The 18,956-nt window shown below is 37.3% G+C and overlaps 1 protein-coding gene across 1 annotated transcript in view; it reads right to left on the bottom strand.

Moving 5' to 3' along the window:
• Positions 1-18,956, bottom strand: part of LOC109223550 (phosphatidylinositol 4-kinase alpha 1) — a 35,344-nt gene that overhangs the window by 7,622 nt on the left and 8,766 nt on the right. The window contains exons 8-22 of the mRNA XM_019387914.1: positions 15,364-15,532; positions 14,994-15,211; positions 13,802-13,960; positions 13,520-13,702; positions 12,565-13,059; positions 12,084-12,443; positions 10,905-11,119; positions 10,460-10,640; positions 10,156-10,289; positions 9,914-10,064; positions 6,491-6,757; positions 6,006-6,083; positions 5,826-5,870; positions 5,085-5,257; positions 4,767-4,962 (exon numbers count right to left, since the gene is read on the bottom strand). Coding sequence (XP_019243459.1) covers positions 4,767-4,962; positions 5,085-5,257; positions 5,826-5,870; positions 6,006-6,083; positions 6,491-6,757; positions 9,914-10,064; positions 10,156-10,289; positions 10,460-10,640; positions 10,905-11,119; positions 12,084-12,443; positions 12,565-13,059; positions 13,520-13,702; positions 13,802-13,960; positions 14,994-15,211; positions 15,364-15,532 — 3,024 coding nt within the window. The remainder of the gene's footprint in view (positions 1-4,766; positions 4,963-5,084; positions 5,258-5,825; positions 5,871-6,005; positions 6,084-6,490; positions 6,758-9,913; positions 10,065-10,155; positions 10,290-10,459; positions 10,641-10,904; positions 11,120-12,083; positions 12,444-12,564; positions 13,060-13,519; positions 13,703-13,801; positions 13,961-14,993; positions 15,212-15,363; positions 15,533-18,956) is intronic.

Below are 18,956 nucleotides of genomic sequence, written 5' to 3'. Positions count from 1 at the left end.
GTAGCTTTGTGTCCTAAAGAGAACCACACATCCTTATCCTTTTCCCAAAAAAACCTTTCTGAACCAATGATATTTCCAAATTCTCATTTAAAAACAGCACAAAATCAAGGCCCAAAAGACGCCTTTCAAATCTGTCAAAACTTGATATTTTCATTGATTTAATGAGAGTCCCACTTGATTTTAAATTCTCGTTAATTATATTCCAAGCCTGAAAATAGCCTCCATTTCATCTTTCTAATCCTCCAACGTGCCTAAGCCATCACCCATCCTAATACCATTTAACCTAACAACTTTCTACCCCTTTAACCCCAATTGATCTTTGACTCCTGTTCTTACCTCAGCATGGTATTTTTTAATTTAAGAAGTCAAGTTTCAGGCTTGGAATATAACTAACGAGAATTTAAAATCAAGTGGGACTCTCATTAAATCAATTGAGCCGAGGGTCTATCAGAAACAGCCTCTCTACCTCGCCAGGTAGGAGTCACTTGTGGGATTATATTGGGTATGTTGTCGTTGTTGTAAGAAGTCAAGTTTCAAACGGTCGTGATGCAAGAACAGAGATGTAAAGATTTACAACTCAACATGTCACTGGCAAAGCTTCAACGTTTACCTCAGCATGGCATTGCAAATGAGATGAAGACAATATATATTTCACCCTCTGATATTATAAGCATTGACCAGTCCGAGTTCTATACTACAACAGTAAAATGTCAAACTTAACCATTAAACTCAAAATAGAGTAATTACCTACTAATCGTTAATTATGAAAAAGACACTCATAAATTTTAATGATTTTCATTCACTTCTTTCAATACTTCTGAAGCAAGCCAGTCAACCATCCACTGGAATTAACTGAAAGAAGACTTTTACGAAGAAGAAATCCCTTTAAATTTATATATATTAGCTGCTAAGCATAACGATGTGGTGGGGAAAAGTTGTGGCAGGAAGGCAAGACCTTAGGCAGATTTTCTTTCATCTGAAATAAAATATCTAAGATCTAGATCAATAAAATACACTTATATCAGGGGGCTACCACATCAATCAAGATCAATGAAAGTCAACATTGTATCATGGAATGTGAGGGGTTTGAACAAGGCAAGGAAGAGGAGACTGATCAACAGCTGCATTAACACTTGGAAAGCAGATGTATACTGCTTTCAGGAGAATTGTGAGAGAATTATGGGCCAATAGATGGTGCAGATTTGCACAACTAGAGGCTAGCGGTACCAGGGGAGGCATTTTACTGATGTGGGACAACAGGGTATGGGAAGGTGAAACAACCAGCTTGGCTTCCTACTCTATCACATGTAAGTTCACTGGAAAAACACAGGACTTGTCTTGGCACTTAACCAGTATTTATGCTCCTAATGATAGGGCAGAGAGAGAAGAAGTTTGGTGGGAAATTGGTGCAACAAGAGGCTTGTTCTCGGGTCCCTGGGTGGTATGTGGGGACTTCAATACAGTTAGATTTCCTTCAGAGAAGAAAAACTGTAACAGAATCTCCAGATCAATGACTGACTTCGCTGAGTTCATCGAGGATATGGAGTTGGTAGATCTACAACTACTAGGAAGTAAGTTCACTTGGAGGAAAGGAGTCGGACGTGACATTGCAGCTAGACTAGACAGATTTCTTATTTCTGAAGATTGGGATGAGGGCTTCAGGAGTATCAAACAATCAACCTTGCATAGAGTAACTTCTGATCACACGCCTCTGTTACTTCAATGTGGGAATTGGGAGCCTATCAAATCCTATTTCAAATTCGAGAATTGGTGGCTGCAGACAGAGGGTTTCTAAAGAATGGTGGGACTCTTTCATCTGTGAAGGAAGACCTGACTACACTCTAGCCTTCAAGCTGAAGGCTCTTAAAGGAAAACTCAGAGAGTGGAGCAAAACTATCCAAGGAAATCTAGAAATGCAGAAGCTTAACATCCTCTCTCAATTAAGTGAATTAGATGAGATTCAGGACCTCAGGACTCTAAATGAAGATGAAATACTATCAAAAGCAACATTAACAGTGGAATTTGAGGAGATAGCAAGAAAAGAAGAAGTCGCATGGAGACAGAGATCAAGAGCGCTTTGGTTGAAACAAGGAGATAATAATACCAAGTTCTTTCATAGAACTGCCAATGCTCATAAAAGGAACAACAACATTGACATGTTAGAAGTTGAAGGTGAATCTATCAGAAATCCTGCAGATATCAAGATGGAAATCATCTCATTCTATCAAAACCTCTACGCCGAGTCAGAAGAATGGAGGCCCCATGGAAACCTTAGAGTTTGTCCTATGATCACTCCAGAAGAAAACCAGATACTACAGAGTCCGTTTGAAGCCCAAGAGATATGGAGCAGTGTTCAAGCATGTGCTGGGGATAAAGCTCCTGGCCCTGATGGCTATACCATGGCTTTCTTCACTCACTGTTGGGAGGTAGTCAATGCTGATGTCACTGCTGCTATTCAAAATTTTTATGAGAGGTGTTTTTGAAAAAAGCTTCAATGCCACCTATGTGGCTTTGATTCCTAAGAAGGTGGGTGCCAAGGAATTGAAAGACTTTAGACCCATCAGCCTAATATGTAGCATCTACAAAATCATCTCTATGTTGTTGACTGAGAGACTCAAGAAAGTGGTACATAAATTGGTGGATGCTCAACAGATGGCCTTTATCAAAGGGAGACAGATAATGGATGCTTCTTATAACAAATGAATGTGTAGACACAAGGATCAAAAGCAAACTCCCAGGCATCCTATGTAAGCTGGACATTCAGAAGGCTTTTGATCATTTAAACTGGAGTTATCTGCTTGGAATTTTGGAGAAGATGGAGTTTGGAGGCAAATGGATCAACTGGATCAAATTCTGCATATGCACTGTCAAATTCTCCATCCTTATCAATGGTTCCCCAGCTGGCTTCTTCTCATCCCAGAGAGGACTGAGACAGGGTGATCCCTTATCCCCCTTCCTGTTCATCATTGCTATGGAAGGTCTTAATGACATGTTGAAAACTGCTCAGGGTAACACCTGGATCAAGGGATTCAATGTATCTACTAGGGCTGTCAACAATCTAGAAATCACACACCTTCAATATGCTGATGACACACTAGTTTTTTGTGAAGCTGATAGAGATCAACTGAAAATTCTGAGGGTGATATTTATTCTATTTGAAGCCATATCTGGGTTGCATATTAATTGGAGCAAGAGTCATCTATATCCAGTAAATGAGGTCCCTGATATCCAATACCTAGCTAACATTCTGGGAGGGAAAATTGGAGAACTTCCTTCCGTGTATCTTGGAATGCCTTTGGGAGCAAAGAGCTAGTCAAAAGAAATTTGGAATGGTGTACTAGAGAAGTGTGAAAAGAAACTAGTTAACTGGAAAAGCCAATATCTTTCCCTAGGGGGCAGACTAGTTCTAATCAATAATGTACTGGATGCCTTGCCCACTTACATGATGTCTCTATTTCCTATCCCGGCAAATATAGTCAAAAGCATACATGCATTGAGAAGGAACTTTCTTTGGCAAGGCAACAGTGACAAAGGCAAAATTCACCTGGTCAATTGGACTCACTTGTAACCAGCAAGAAGGAAGGGGGGCTGGGCATTAGGAATCTAAGAATTCAGAACCACGGCTTAATGATGAAATGGCTCTGGAGATTTGCTTCAAGTGAACACTCACTGTGGAAAGATGTCATTAGGTGAAGGATGGAATGGAAAGCAATTGGACTACCAACTCTACAACCAGTCCTTATGGTGTCAGTCTATGGAGATCAATCAGGAACTTGTGGCCAAAGTTCAGAAACAAATCTAGATTCAAGGTGGGCAATGGAATGAAAACCTCTTTCTGGGATGACACCTGGCTAGGCCAATGTCCTTTGAAACAGACTTTCCCAGACATCTATAGTCTGAACCAGCAACAAAGAGCAACTGTAGGAGATGTATGGTCAAACCAAGGATGGAACCTTAGCTATAGAAGATTATTCAATGACTGGGAGATCATCAGGCTAACAGAATTCTACAACACCTTGGATCAATTCAAAGGAACATCCACTCTTGAAGATTGTATGTTCTGGCAAAGGGATAAGCAAGGTAAATTCTCAGTCAAGTCTGCCTATAAGGAATACAACACCTCTAATAATCAGATTGGAAGTTGGCGTTGGAAACTAAGTTGGAAAGTCAAAATTCCATGCAAAGTTGCTTGCTTCACGTGGTTGCTAGCCAGAAAAGCAGTCTTAACTCAGGATAATCTTATCAAGAGGGGTTTCCACCTATGCTCCAGATGCTACTTATGTGGAGAAGAGGCAGAGACAATCAACCATCTTTTTTTGCACTGCAAGATAACAGAACAAATTTGGAGGATTTTCATTAACTTTAAAGGAATCATGTGGGTAATGCCAAGAAGCATCATCGAACTTCTAGAATGCTGGAACAGACTCGGTAGCTCCCCTAGTCAGAAAGAGAGATGGAAGATTGTCCCAGCTTGCATTTGGTGGACTGTTTGGAAAGAGAGAAACCAAAGATGTTTTGAAGATAGACATAGTACAATCCAGAGGATGAAAATGCATTGTTTAGCTCTTTTTTATTTTTGGTGTAAGCAAGAGTACATGGAAGATCCAGAATCTTTTGTTGATGTTTTAGGATCCTTGTAAGGACTTAAGAATCTTCCTGTACCACCCCTTGTAATTATGGTTAACCATACCTGTTTTGATACATTTAATATATATGCAACAAATGTTACCTTCTCAAAAAAAAGCACTTATATCCCCTAATCTTACCTTGAATATACAAGCTTGGGGTTTTATGTCATTTTGATCGCCATCTCGATCTGCAACGTTAAATGTGATCATAATAGGAACCTTGGCAGCTGATTGCAAGGGAATTCCACTATCAACCTGAATCCCTTTCACGATTTTATTAGGAGCTGTAGGTAGATAGAGATCATCTCCTTGCATCTCAATTTTCTCCAGCTCCCTAGTAAATGAAAATGAGGTTTGTTCAAGATAGACAAATATCAGAAGGCACACAGCACCTATATATACAACATATTGTACACAAATCGACAATATTAAATCTTGGTGCACATTTTACTTTACCTCCGAATGCCAGCTCTTCTCTCCTCCTTGGGAAGTGGATAGAGTGCGCCAGATATAGATGTAACCTTGTCAAAGAAATCGAACTCCCTTTGAAACACATCACGAGCCTTTTCATTGAACCCATCAATTATTCGTTGCCTCACAAGAGGAAGCAGGGCCAGAAATGCAGCATGCTGAAGATAAAATACAAAGATATCGACAGTTATGAAATAGTACAAATTAAAAATAATAAATCTATTAACCACTGAGGGAGAATGTGCAAGAACTTATGAGGTGGAACTACAAGAAAGACAAAATTTGTTGCCTTCAAAAATTTGGTCACCAGTCAACACAAAAGGTGAGAGAGAGATAGAGAGTGTGCAAAGTAAAAGGAAATGCATATCACATGCCTCTATGTGAGAGTTTCAGAGAGAGAATAGTAAAGGTGAATCGTACAGAAAGCAGATAAATGAATCTCCTTATCAGAAAAAGGATGGTTATAATATTGTCGCAAAGAGAAGTGCCCCCCCCCCCCCCCAACAAAAAAAAAAGTCAATTTGGAGGTATTACATAGTCGATAGCTATACTCGAGGGAAATTACGTTTATTATCTGAAAATTAAAGTTTGCAGTTTCCAAAATCTTCCACAACATGGAGTTTGTGCTGCATGCTCACAGAAAAAGGACCAGATAAGAGTGATTAGAAAAAGGTGCATATTAGATGCTTTAATTGCAAGAGGTATCAGTTGAAAATTTTAATCTACCTTTGCAGAAGAATCTTTCCCTGACTCCGGCTCACAAGTCTCACCCTACAAGCATTATTCAGGTTAGTGGTTATCATAGAGAACAAGACCTTTGTTCACCATAAAGCAAGAGGGAACAGATTTAATTTTATCATACAAGGATAGCCATCTTAAAACAGAAACAAAGCAAAAGCTTCCCACCTGCAGATTCCATATTAGAATATGAGCGAATATGTCACTCCTTTGAGTAGCTCTCAGCAAGTATCCTTCTACTAATTTCTGCATGGATAAAAATCACATCGTTAGGGTCAATCGTGTCTATAATATGAAAGATGATTAAGCACCTGTTTTCATTGATGAACACTACAGATGGGAAGTTGAGACACAAGGAAGGTATTATTGAGACTACTTCGAGATGAAAATCCATTGTGATAGCTACTGCTTAATTCTAGTCATTTTTTCATACTATGATCAGAATCATTCATTTAATCGTTTATTATAACCATAAAATTGTTGTTCATTTAAGAATAATAATATCTGAAAACTGACAGAAATACTAAATCCAAGGTGTGAACTATGTAAAAGCATTGAACTAATGAATTAACTTCCAAGAATATATCGCTCTGACTTGCGTCATGATTAAAAGCAAAGAACAAATTCACATCACAAAGTTAAGTAAAATGCACCTCGTCGTCATATCTCAGGGCCTGCACCAGTTGGGGCATGAAGAAGGTTACTCTTTGAGGAGGATAAGACTCCAACACCCTTAGAACATAAGCCATGACACGTGGATGACCCTTGTATGCTGGTGTGAGGAACTCCAGCGCCTGTGTAATTGAACAAGCAGCCCAGTGTGGCAATTGTTGTAGAAGTGTTGAATTTTCATCAATGGCTTTAGGTGTAACGAAGTATGGCAATGCTTCAGGTATGTGACGTATCTCCAATATACGCGACTGTAATAGAAACAAGATATTCATTTTCATCAATCAAAAAAAATCAAGAAAGGAAAACAGGCCAACTCAGAGAAATAGTGACAAGCCAGGAGCTGTAAACCAAGTTCTATTTCGTCGCATATAAGAAAAATCATAAAAGAAAAAAAAAAGATTCGACCTTAAGATGCTTTGGAAGACCATCAGCATCTCATAGAAACAGAATGATTTACGAGCAGGTATATCTTCAGCTAATAATATCATTATTTCTTACTTTATGCCTTCTCTTGGACTAGATTTATTCATCGGTACCAAAAAAAGCTACATGGCCTAACACAATTGTCGTAGTGAGGAGAACAACTGCTCCACAGATCCAAACAATTCAAAAATTCAGGTTACAGTTGAGCAAAATGAGCATGCAATACAGAGAAATTAAGATAGATAATAAGCAGCACAGAAAACATAGCAGCTATGAAAGATACATATTTATTTAGGAGAAGCATTCGTCTGTGGTTTTTTGCTTATCAGACATGTAAAGCAGCCCAAGAAATTGTATGTCGTATTTTGATTTGTATGTGTCAAGAGATTGACTTTGACAACTTGAAGTAATTAGACCACTGCAGTAAAAGAATAAATCATGGCAATGAGCAATAAACACCAAAAGGAAATATACTGCCATAAAATTTCATGCTTGAATCAGCAACAAATGGAGGCTAATAGCCTGTTTGGCCAAGCTTCTCCAACGTAGAAGCACTTTTTTCAAAAAAAAAGTACATTTTTTACAAAGTTGAAGTGCTTGGCCAAGCTTTGGAAGAAAAAAAAGTGTTTTTGAGGAGAAGCAGAAGCGGTTTTGGAGAAGCAAAAAAAAGTAGCTTCTCTCCAAAAGCACTTTTTTGAAAAACACTTATGAGAAAAATACACTTAGAAGCATTTTTTAAAAGCTTGGCCAAACACAAATTGATGCTCAGAAGTGCTTTTCAAATTAATTAGCCAAACACAAACTGCTTCTCACCAGAAGTACTTTTGAGAAAAGCACTTCTCAAATTAAGCTGATTTTTGCAGCTTGGCCAAACAGGCTACAAGGCAAAGATGACCACAAGAACCACTCGACCAAATCTGAGGAAATGTTTGGTCAAGTCAACTACATTTCAAAACCATTCCAAAGCATTAAGAACGTATTTGGACTAGGCCATTGGAAGCTTTAGAAGCAAACACCTAAACTGGATCAATACTAAAATGACAAATGAGATCTGAAAAGATTGATGCAGAAAGCACAACAGGACATCGCTTTCAAGCATGTCTAAAATTATTGGATAGATTACGTAAATTGAATGATAATCGGTTGGCTCTATACTGTACAAGAAAAGAGATTTAGAATTACAGTAGTCTAGGCTGTCAAAATCATCATTTCTTTCATTCAGGAAATTAGTGTTGTTAAAATCATGGAGTCTGTCTATATTACTAGCTGGGTTGTTCCCAGTTTTTTGTAATAAGCAAATATATTTTATTAGAAGAAACAAACCCAAAAAAGGTGTCACCCTAAATAACACGTTTACACAAACCCAAAACATAAGCAGAAGGAACTAGCTCTCAGTCCAATTTCTTTCCCAATCTTTATTTTGCATTAAACTCATTTCCCATCATAGTTGACACTGCCTTCCAACCATCATAAGTCACTCTTGTTTACTGCTTCCCCTCTTTCCTATCTGGTGGTTTTTCTTATCTTGGTTCACATCTTTGCTAACTCCTCCATTACATCATGAACAACATTACCCTTTTTAATAACATTTTAAGGAGAAAACAACCTTATGTTTTCATCTCAGATGCCATGATTTGCTTAAAGACTTAAATCCTTTAACTCTGCCATCATGTTCACATATTACCTATTGGACCCTTATTGAAATTCAGTTAACTGATGGGTTGAACAGTTTCATCGAGAGCCTTTAATGCATTCTTGGTTACCATTCTCCGATATCCAATTTTGACCCACTATCCCCTGTTGTCTTGTTTCAACTGCATCACCAAATTCATTTCCCCACTCTTTTTCTAGATTAGAATCCTCATCTGAGAGTATAATCCCCTTCTCCTACAGAATCCTCTCCAAAGTCAAGAACCAGCAAGCATTATGGGCTATCCTTTCTCTGAGATCCAACTCTGACCCTCTATTCTCTGTTCTCTTGTTTCAACTCCATCACAATATTCATTTCCCCACTCTTTCTAGATTACAGTCCTCATCTTAGAGTATAATCCCATTCTCCTACAGAATCACTCTCCAAAATGATTGAGCTTCTTGTCAGCCAGATCACAGATCCCCAATAATGCACCATTTTCAGATGTTTCATATGAAGTGTTCCTTCCTCATTTTTTCCTCGTGATCCAAATATTTTTACTGAGGAAAGGTCTTTCCAAGCAAGGAAGACCAGAGGAAATAGAACTTGGAGCAGAGGAAATTTTGAAGTCAAACATGTTTGTCGGAAATGCAAGGAAGCAGAACTTCATCCAATATTTGGGATCAACTTCAACTCTAGTCTTATCAAAGTGGACTTCATCAACTCCTTGTCTGTTAAATAGGAGCGACATCCTACATAAATATTTTGTAATGTGGCACCTTCTCCGTGCTTATACAAATAAAACTTTACTGCTCAGAAAAAAGATGATACCAAGCCATATCTTACAAGCATATTCTACAGGAAGCATTCCTCCACCTTTTTGGTAAGAAAAATGTATTGAACATCTGATTGAGGTGGTGTTCCCATAGTAAAAGGCAACTTTGGTCCAATTAAAGCATCATAACCTTTCTTTAAGGTGTAGAAAGTTTCAGTCTCCACTCAAAAGGAAAAGATGATAATTAAAAAATCATTAGGGACATCTTTCTATTTCCTGGTCAGAAAATTTGTTACAGAAAACAGCCACCATATTATTGAAACTAGTTATGAAGCAAAAGTTACTTGAGAATGTTTGTCGTATGATTCACCAAGGCCCTTATTTTAGGCGCTTTTGCATAAAAATTTCAACAAAATAGACAAATAATGCAATCTTCATCATCCTAAAGTCAACTTCATACCCAATTTCTGTTTCAAGTCATCTGTATTGTCTCTTAAAATACGTATCATTCAGGCACATTCATTCAGGGTTTAATAGAAAACCGAAGGATATGATAAGTGGGAATGGAAGATATACTTGAACCAACTGTGTTACTTCAGTCTTCAGATGATTATTTGTAGGAAACCTTGCAGCCAGACACAAAGCTATCCGAGGATCCACAGAAAAGGCAGTTCGAGCAAAATCGACCCATTTGTCGGAGCTGATTTTAAGACGTGAAGTGATTTCCCTGATGTTGGAAGAATTAATAACAATAGTGACAACCACATTAAAAGAAGTTAAAAAAGGGAGAAAAACAATCAGTAATCACTGTGCGTTACTTGACAGTAGGTTGTGCCCAGACATCAAGTCTGTCAGCTTCATGCTGGCATAACATCAGAAGCAACTGTTTCCGCTTCTCCCTTCCAACAGTGTAGCTCTCCATTTGGCCCCAAATGGGATGGTATTGATCTCTCTGTGAGCATCATTAAGTTCAAAAAAGAGCACAAGGACCATAAACAATTGTTTGCAATTAGAGAAAAGAAACTGTTCCCACGACAAAAAATAAAGATATTTTAGGCACAAAAAGTTTCACAACTGATGTAAGAACCAAAGTTTCCAGCGCCTCGATTATGATTATCTCACCACATCATTCAAAGAGTTTCCATTTTCCAGTGCCCGTCCTCTGGAATCAAGTTGGGGAGTATCTAATTGCTCATTCAAAAGATGATGGACAAACATAGAAACGGACTGTGCCTCACTCAGGGCAAAGTTCTTATTCATATCATACCACTCAGGTTGGTGAGCAAACCATCCCAATGAAGCCCTGCAATTGAACAACACCAAATGGTTGAATGCATCAGCAAATCAGCATACTCCTAAACAAGGCCTAGTCTAATGAAACATATTGAATCCATTGAGATAAACTACCATAAACAAATAGACATATGTTTGTGAGCAACTTAATGTCTATTAGCAAGCTATTGGTCAGAAATGATGAGCAAGGAACTTCCACTATGCATTCCATGCCTGTATTCACAATGCAGGCAAACATACCAGTCCAATTAAATGCAAGCTCATAAGTTTTTACCTATATAGTCTGTCTTCCAGAAGCTGAAGCCCAGCCCTGAGGTTTTGCAAATTACCCTGTGACTTGCACGAGCAAAACTTCAGCCCAAGTAGCATCAGGGTGAAAAATGTGCCAGTAGCAGCAGGGTGGGAAGAAAAGTTCCGAGGTAGTTTGGTGGTTCCTTGCAACAACCTCCCTAAAAGTAAAAGCTGTGAAACACTATCATGTCGAACTACCTGCAAAGACAAGTTTTTCAAAAAAAAAAAAAAAAAAGAAGAAGAAGAAGAGCTACAACTTGAACATTTATGAAATACATTTAAGAGAATCAAAAGGCTGAAACAATGATTGTTTTAGCAACATTTTCAAGAGAACATAAAGGCAGCTTTTTCACAAAAAAGGTTTGTTGTTTGTTTATTTTTCAATTGTGATGAAGTTAGTGAAAAAAATTATAGTAGTAGTTTTACCACGGCATCACCACAGTCCAACAAATCCAAAAACAGATTCAACAAGCCAAGTACTCATCTATCATAGTACTCTACATAGAAACAGCATTAGAACGGGAAATTGGTGAGGAAGGAAACCAACGAGGGTCTTCTCTTACAAGTGCTGGAAGATACTTGTAAAAGTTATACCAGACCAAAATACAATGAAAGAAGAGAAACAACAGCTAAAGGCACCAATATTGTGAAGTAGGTATTGCTAATTTTCCATGGAAAATCACATCTATTTAACTCGAAACCCTAGTACTTGAGTATTATCATTGAAGCAAAACATCATATTGACATATTCATCTACTCCCTCTGTTCCAGTTTATGTGAACCTATTTCCTTTTTGGTCCGTTCCAAAAAGAATGACCCCTTTCTAAATTTGGTAACAATTTAGCTTCAACTTACAATTATACCCTTAATGAGAAGCTTTTAAAACCACACAAATACTCTGGGCCCCTTTTTCACTTGTTTAGGACCACAAATTCCAAAAGTCTTCCTTTTTTCTTAAACTCTGTGCCCAGTCAAACAGATTCACATAAATTGGAACGGAGGGAGTAATTAAATTTCAAATAAGTGATAGGCCAACTGTACTGTAACATCATCTCTAACCTAACCATTTTTGGGTGGACAATTGATCAGTGTATGTTTGATTATCGCATTGGTTCATAGGGAGCAGCTAAGAGAGTGAAAGCATTAAAACATTGATAAGCACCTCAAAACGATCAATGAAAAACCCAAGCCATAGTTTGTGGGCAAATATTTGATCAACGGGATCCTTTTCAGGTGGTGCTTCTGGCTCCCCAGCAACCAGGTGAGGCCTTAATTTAGCAGCAGGTCCACTACACCTAACTTCAGATGCAAAAAGACCTCGCTTTGTGTCGACTGTCCACAACCATGCATCGACAAGCTCAGCAAGCACCAGAGAACACAGTTGAGGAGCAGCTGAAACCAACCACGTCCAAACAAATACACCAGTTTCCATGGCATCAGATGTCAATATATAAGCTGGGCACCAGCAAAGAAGACGTAAAAGTTGTGAAAAGCTTTCTACATTTGATTTAGTATCTGAACCCTGTGGACAACAGCAAATAGGTAACATGTAAAGCGATAAAGAAAATTTAAGGGGAGAAAAAAGAAAGTTTCATCCCAGCCTAAGAAAGCAAAGAGTGGTAGGAATTAGAAACTTTTTGTACCAGATGAGAGAGAAGCAAAGCAGTTGCTTGAGAACAAGTTTCATGGAATGATGACTTATCCACTTCTTCCCCTTTTTCTGCAGTATTAACAAATTTCTGCAGCAGTCGAACAAACTTTGTAAGTAAAACCTCAGAAAAGGACTCAGTTTTTGGCTGCAAATTATCCACCATATCACCGGGACCCAATGCTGGCCGATCAAGGCTACCAATACTCTCATATAACCTTCTCATCCCAGCAATTTCTCCAGCATGATTACACTTCACAGTTGCACTGATCATACCAGTACTGAGCACCTCTAAATTAAACGCCTCCGTCAATTTTAATTTTGCTCCAGATGCTGCAGCTGCTGCAGCCATAACAGCAGGAATATTTGCTGTTTTTGTTCCGGTCCAACAATCATTTTTACCAGTACCAATTTTTATCTCGGATAAGAGAGAAACAACTTCTGCTGTAGGCTGTGATTTTTGCCAAGTGTTTGCTTTACAAAGCATTTCCTGAAGCAAGGAAAGAGAGACTAGCTAATAATATGTAAAATAGAAAGTGTGATAGGATAGCAAAGAAGGTAAAAATCCGGTAAAACATCTGTACAAACCACGCAAATTCAGATCTTTAGGCAAAAAGGTATCTGACATTTTAAACTTCGTTACTAAATAAAGCTAAAATACCATCTGCACGCAAAATATTTACTCCTACATAAAAAAGACAATGGGTTTACCAATGTTAAAGGCTAGTGATGTTTTTCCAACAAAATAATTTTGTCTGCCTGTATTGTAGCGGAGAGAGAGACCCAAATATTCATTTTGCACTCTAAGCAAAGTGCATCAACCCCTTAGCAAGAGCATATGCACAAGCAAATGAACATAGACAAACAAACATACTTGAAAAATGTAATACGGAGGGAAAAAAAAGTGATACAGCATTGTCATGAAACTCGAAACTGATGGAATAACGAACCTGAAGAAGCCCCTGACTAGTACAAGGAGCCTGTGAAAGTGAAACAATTATCCATTCGCGAACAGTCCTTTGGTACAAAGAGCGAATAGTAGCAACACAAGCAGGATCATTGACTACAGATGAAGGTGGATCATTGTGCACTGAAAACAACAGTGAATCTAGACAAGAAGAATTCCACAAAATCTGCAAGCCAGTGAACTATTCAACCGTTAGTATCAACCAATGGCGAGAAGCAAAGTAAAACAAATTTGACACTCGGTACAAGCAGCAGCGAAACGCCACCTGAGGAAAGCGATCTCTTAATTGATTCAGCAAATTGACTGAGATATCTCGTATATGCTCATCCCTTTGAGACAAATTTTTTACAAGGAAACTGGCATGTGTGGACAACGTAGATTCCCTATACTCTGCTTCAGGTCCAGTCTCAGACATCCTATCCTCCTGCAGCAAGTTACTGGGATCTTATGATCTTTATGTAAAAAGACAAAAAAGACAAGAAACCGAATGGGGAGGCAAGAGAAGAAGATCAGCAATTTATGTTTGTTTAAAAACTATGATCTCCATTAGCTTTTTCACTAAGAAAAAGTAACTAAAAAGGGATGCTATACAGTTCAAAGTTGATTTCTAATGGGACGAACTTTGTCCATAACAATTTCAAAATGTTCGTCTTCAGCTAAAGAAATTTAAAATGCTCTAAGTCGAGTACAGATATACACAATTGCCTCCAGATGCAAAAAGAATGCCCCTTATCCCTATTTTCTACGATAAATTCCCAGGCAATCCCCTAAAGATTCTAGATGGAAAGAGGCTACGCCGTTTGATGCATATGATGGTGGAATGCAATAACCAATAAGAAGCAAAATAATCAGCAGTTTTGGTCTGAACTCGTTCAGAAAGAGAAAACAATGAAAACAACATACTATTTAGGCAATTGAGAATTTTGCAAACAAAACGAGGGGCTAAATTGTTTCGAAGACAGAAATTGGAAGCTAACAAATTCGTAAAGAGAGAAAGGAAGACAGTTATTAAAATATCCATATGGGAAACACACACAGCAAAGGATATTTAACGTACAAGATACACATATAAATTGTAAACAAAGCTGAATACAGAACATTATTGCACATAAGTTAAAAATACAAAACAAGATGTATACAAAGATGAATGCTGAATTTTAGAGATATAAGTTAAAATGTTTAAGTAAACAAACCTATCATACTCTGAAAATATACAGTTTAACTGTTCTTTTTTGTTTCACTGCATTTGGTATTCAACAATATTTTTCATTTAGTTCTATGAATTCTCGATGATTTGTGCATTCTGTTTCTTTCACTTAACTTGCATTTCTGGTATCCTTCAACCATCATATTACAGTACTCTTTTTAAGAAAATTTTAGATATACTGGTAATTTATAACCTTATAACTGCAAGTGATTAGTGTGTACAGCAAGACATAGCAGAAAGTTATAAGTACCAGCCACGCTACTGCTGTTTCAAAAGCCCTGTGAACAATTGCAGTCAAGCACTGTGAGACAGCTGGCGTGAGACCAGGACTCTTTAAGTATTCGAAGACACAGCTGAATGCACTTCTAGAAGCTGTTGAACTAGGGCCCACACTGAGAATCCCACCATTACTACTAAACCGTATGATCTCCAAAAACGCTACAGCAAGTAGATAAGTTGACTTGACACCTGTAAAGGCCAAATAAAATTATCTGTGAAGCCTAGAAACATCTCGATCATCATTTGTATCTAAGCAAAGAACATCTCCTAAACAATTAAAATTCATTAAGAACTTGATTTCCTTCTCAAACCAAATCCGAACACGAAGAAATTCAACAAACCGGAAATTGTGCTCATCGCTGAAACTTCCATACGCCCTCCTAAAGCAGCAGAAAGAGCAGTTCTTTGGTTAACGGCAGCTTTCTCATTGCCACTACCACGCCGACTACCTGGGTTATGAAGAGCATTAAGTTCCAACTCATCTTCAAGCCACTTCACGGAGCTCACAACCTGGTAAACAGCACGTCTTAGACGCCTTATATAAACTATTCGGTTAAACGAATTACAGTATTAACATGAAAAGAGAAATATTACAAGATTCAAGATGAAAAGAAATCGCACAGTTATTGGCCTGTTTTGAAGTTATGGCTTGTGAGTAGGATAAACTATACCACCTTGAAGTAAATAACAAGAACAACCCATATATCTTTCTAGTCTCTTTTTCTCCACATATCACATCCCTCACAGTGGTTTAAAAGCTAAGGGGTCATTTGGTAGGAGGTATAAGAATAGTGCTGAATAGAGTGTATTAGTAATGCTGGCATTAGTTATGCTGAGATTATTTTTTATACACTGTTTGGTTTGGTGTATTAAGGCATTGCATAATTTTTTGAAAATTGGGTGTTTACAAAAGTACCCTCCACAATTTTTAACTTTAGCTATAAAAAGTAACTACATCATTCATTGTAAAACTAGGTAAAGTTGTGACGTTAATTCAAAATTAGATGTTTCACACTCTTGGGCTACATTCTGTTTGGAACGATAACATGGTCAGTCACATGGAATTCCCACTATTTCCATGGCCAAAGCGTACAGAGAGAGAAGTTTGTTTGCCATTTGCTAATAATACGGGGGAAAGTATTTGAGATGGGTTTTTAGGGATTTGAGGGCGGCAATTAGGTCTTTAACCATGTTTATGCAAGTATTAAAAACCCTTGCATTACTAATGTCATGGTTTTCTATGCATTGCTTATACATAGCATAATACCAAGAATGATGTATAACTAATACAAGACCCAGGTTGAAAAAATGTACCAAACAAGGTATTACTAATGCACAGAGCTAATGCTTGTATTATTTTTTCTAATACCTCCTACCAAACGACCCCTAAAAGCACACAAAAATGATATGACTAAAGCGAGAAGTGAAGCGAAGGCTTCCTTGAAGTGGGTTGTACAATTTACAAAATATAAAAAAAATCAAATATATATCAGTTTAGTACTATAATAATATCTCAATCAATATAACCAATTTTTGAGAAGACAATTAATATAACTAATTCTGGCATCCAGTATGCAATAATGTTGATAGTAATCCAGCTTCTCAAAGTTGAGATTCAAAAAAACAGCAATTTTTTGTTGGGATCACTTTGTGTGTCATTGTTTGAAGCACACACTTCTATGAAGCGCATGGCTTCATTCATCAAACGACAAGCCTTCATTTCACGTCATTTCATCGCTTGAAGCGACGAAGCAATGGCTTTTAACAACATTGATCCCTCCCTTCTCAAATAATTGAGATCAAGAAAAATATCAAACATGTGGATCAATATGTTATCTTTAGACATGTGATATCCTTATTTTCGGTTTGGAAGTAAATGCACCAATACTGCAGTTCTTTCCACTCGGTCAAAAGGACCAACACAAAAGAGACAGCCATATAAGAAACTTATGTAATGAGAACTCGAGGAACTTTATTTATTCCAGTGCCCTTGATCAAAAATTCGATAGATAGTGGAGCCGCCACTCTACCTTTCTCGACTTAAATACCAAGTGGCGGATCCAGAATTTTAAAGTGATGGGTGCTCGCCGATAAAAAATCCGAAAAAAGAGGAAAAAGGAGTTTAGTTGTGGGTGCTCACTCTATATTTATCTAACTATTTTTATAATTGTCTATGCAAATTTACTAAATCTGGTTAAAAGTAATGGGTGCTCAAGCACCCATAAGTGTCCATGTACATCCGCCACTGTAAATACCAGGCTTTTGTCTGCCGCAAATTCAAACATGTATTGTGCACCTAATCCACAAATCACGGGATGCAATCTTACCACTTGACCAGAGCCCTGAGGGCAAGAAATTGAAGAACACAATCACAATACATGCTCATATAAAAATCGTCTAATGACAGGTTTTTCTAGAAACCTTAGCTACATTAATATAATTAGATGTGCTAAAGTAAAGGATCAAGGATGTCACGAAATATATTAGGGTAAGAAAGGCTTGTGATAAACCCAAATAGTATCCTTATAATGGTTTGGAAGTGCCTTTGGGATGTCGGAACAGTGTTTTTGAGAGCTGAAGCGCAAAAAAGCGACAGGGGCTCGCCTCGCTTCAAAAGCGAAGCGTACGCTTCATTGAAGTGAAGCGCAATTCTTAAAATACATATAATATATATAATAATATATATAATAATTAATTTATAAACTGAAATACATATTAAAAAAATCAAATAAACTAAAATATAACATATATATATATATATATATATATATATATATATATATATATATATAATAATTAATTTTCTAAACTGAAATACATTTTACAATTAATCAAACTGAAAATATAACATATATATAATAATTAATTTATAAACTAAAATACACATTAAAAAGGTCAAATAAACTAAAATATAACATATATAAATATATATATATATATATATATAATAATTAATTTTCTAAACTGAACTACATATAAAATTAATCAAATAAACCGAAAATATAACATATATAAAATAATTAATTTTATAAACTAAAATACATATTAAAATTAAGAAGAATAAAAGGGGGGAAAAAAAGAAAACAGCGCCTGCCCTAGCTGTGCAGACGCTGGACGAGAAAAAGTGAAAAAGAGAAGAGAAGAAGAAGAAGAAGAAGAAGGAAGAAAGAAGGAAAAAGAAAGAAAAAAAAAAAGGAGAATCTGGACAAGAAGAAGAAAGAAAGAAGAAAGAAAAAAATAAGAAGAAGGAGAAGAAGAATTTACCTGGACTGAGAAATGGCAGAAACCCTAGTTTTGCAATGAAGAAGAGAGAAGGCGTCTGTTTACACTCTGTTTTGTCGAGGATCTGTAATAGCGAGCATAGGGGTCTGTTTAGTATAATTTACAAACAGACCCAATCTTTTTTTTTAAAAAAAAAAGGGCCCAGCTGTGATTTTTTAACAAAAGCGATCGCTTCACTCGCTTTGTCGCCTCGTCGCCTTGTCGCTTTTTTCACTGAAGCGTGCGCTTCACACGATCGCGTCGCCTCAGGCAGTAAAAAGCGATGCCCTGTCGCTTCGTCGCTTTAAGCGATCGCTTTTCCAAACACTGTGCCGGAATACCATAACTAACCAAGTTATTCAATGTTATTATATTAAGAAGTGAAAAGACGCCAAACAAGTGGACAAGAGTACCTTGGTTCTGACTATAAAACAATGAGATGTTCAAAGTTGTGTGAACCAACTAGATATAAACTGAGTCTATGATGAAACTTCAGGAAAGAACAACAGAGTGTAGCCTTGGAGACATTAGAACACTACAAATGTGATAAGCGACAAGTTTGGTTATGTGTCTAAGCAGACCTACAACCAAAGATATATTATTGAAGATTGATGAAAGTTTACAGAGAGACGAAGAAGGATCTCCATGTTCTATTCATTGACATAGATAAAAA

This window comes from Nicotiana attenuata, chromosome 3 (assembly GCF_001879085.1).
Source record: "Nicotiana attenuata strain UT chromosome 3, NIATTr2, whole genome shotgun sequence".
NCBI classification, from domain to species: Eukaryota; Viridiplantae; Streptophyta; class Magnoliopsida; order Solanales; family Solanaceae; genus Nicotiana; species Nicotiana attenuata.
This window is presented reverse-complemented; position numbering and strand designations above follow the sequence as displayed.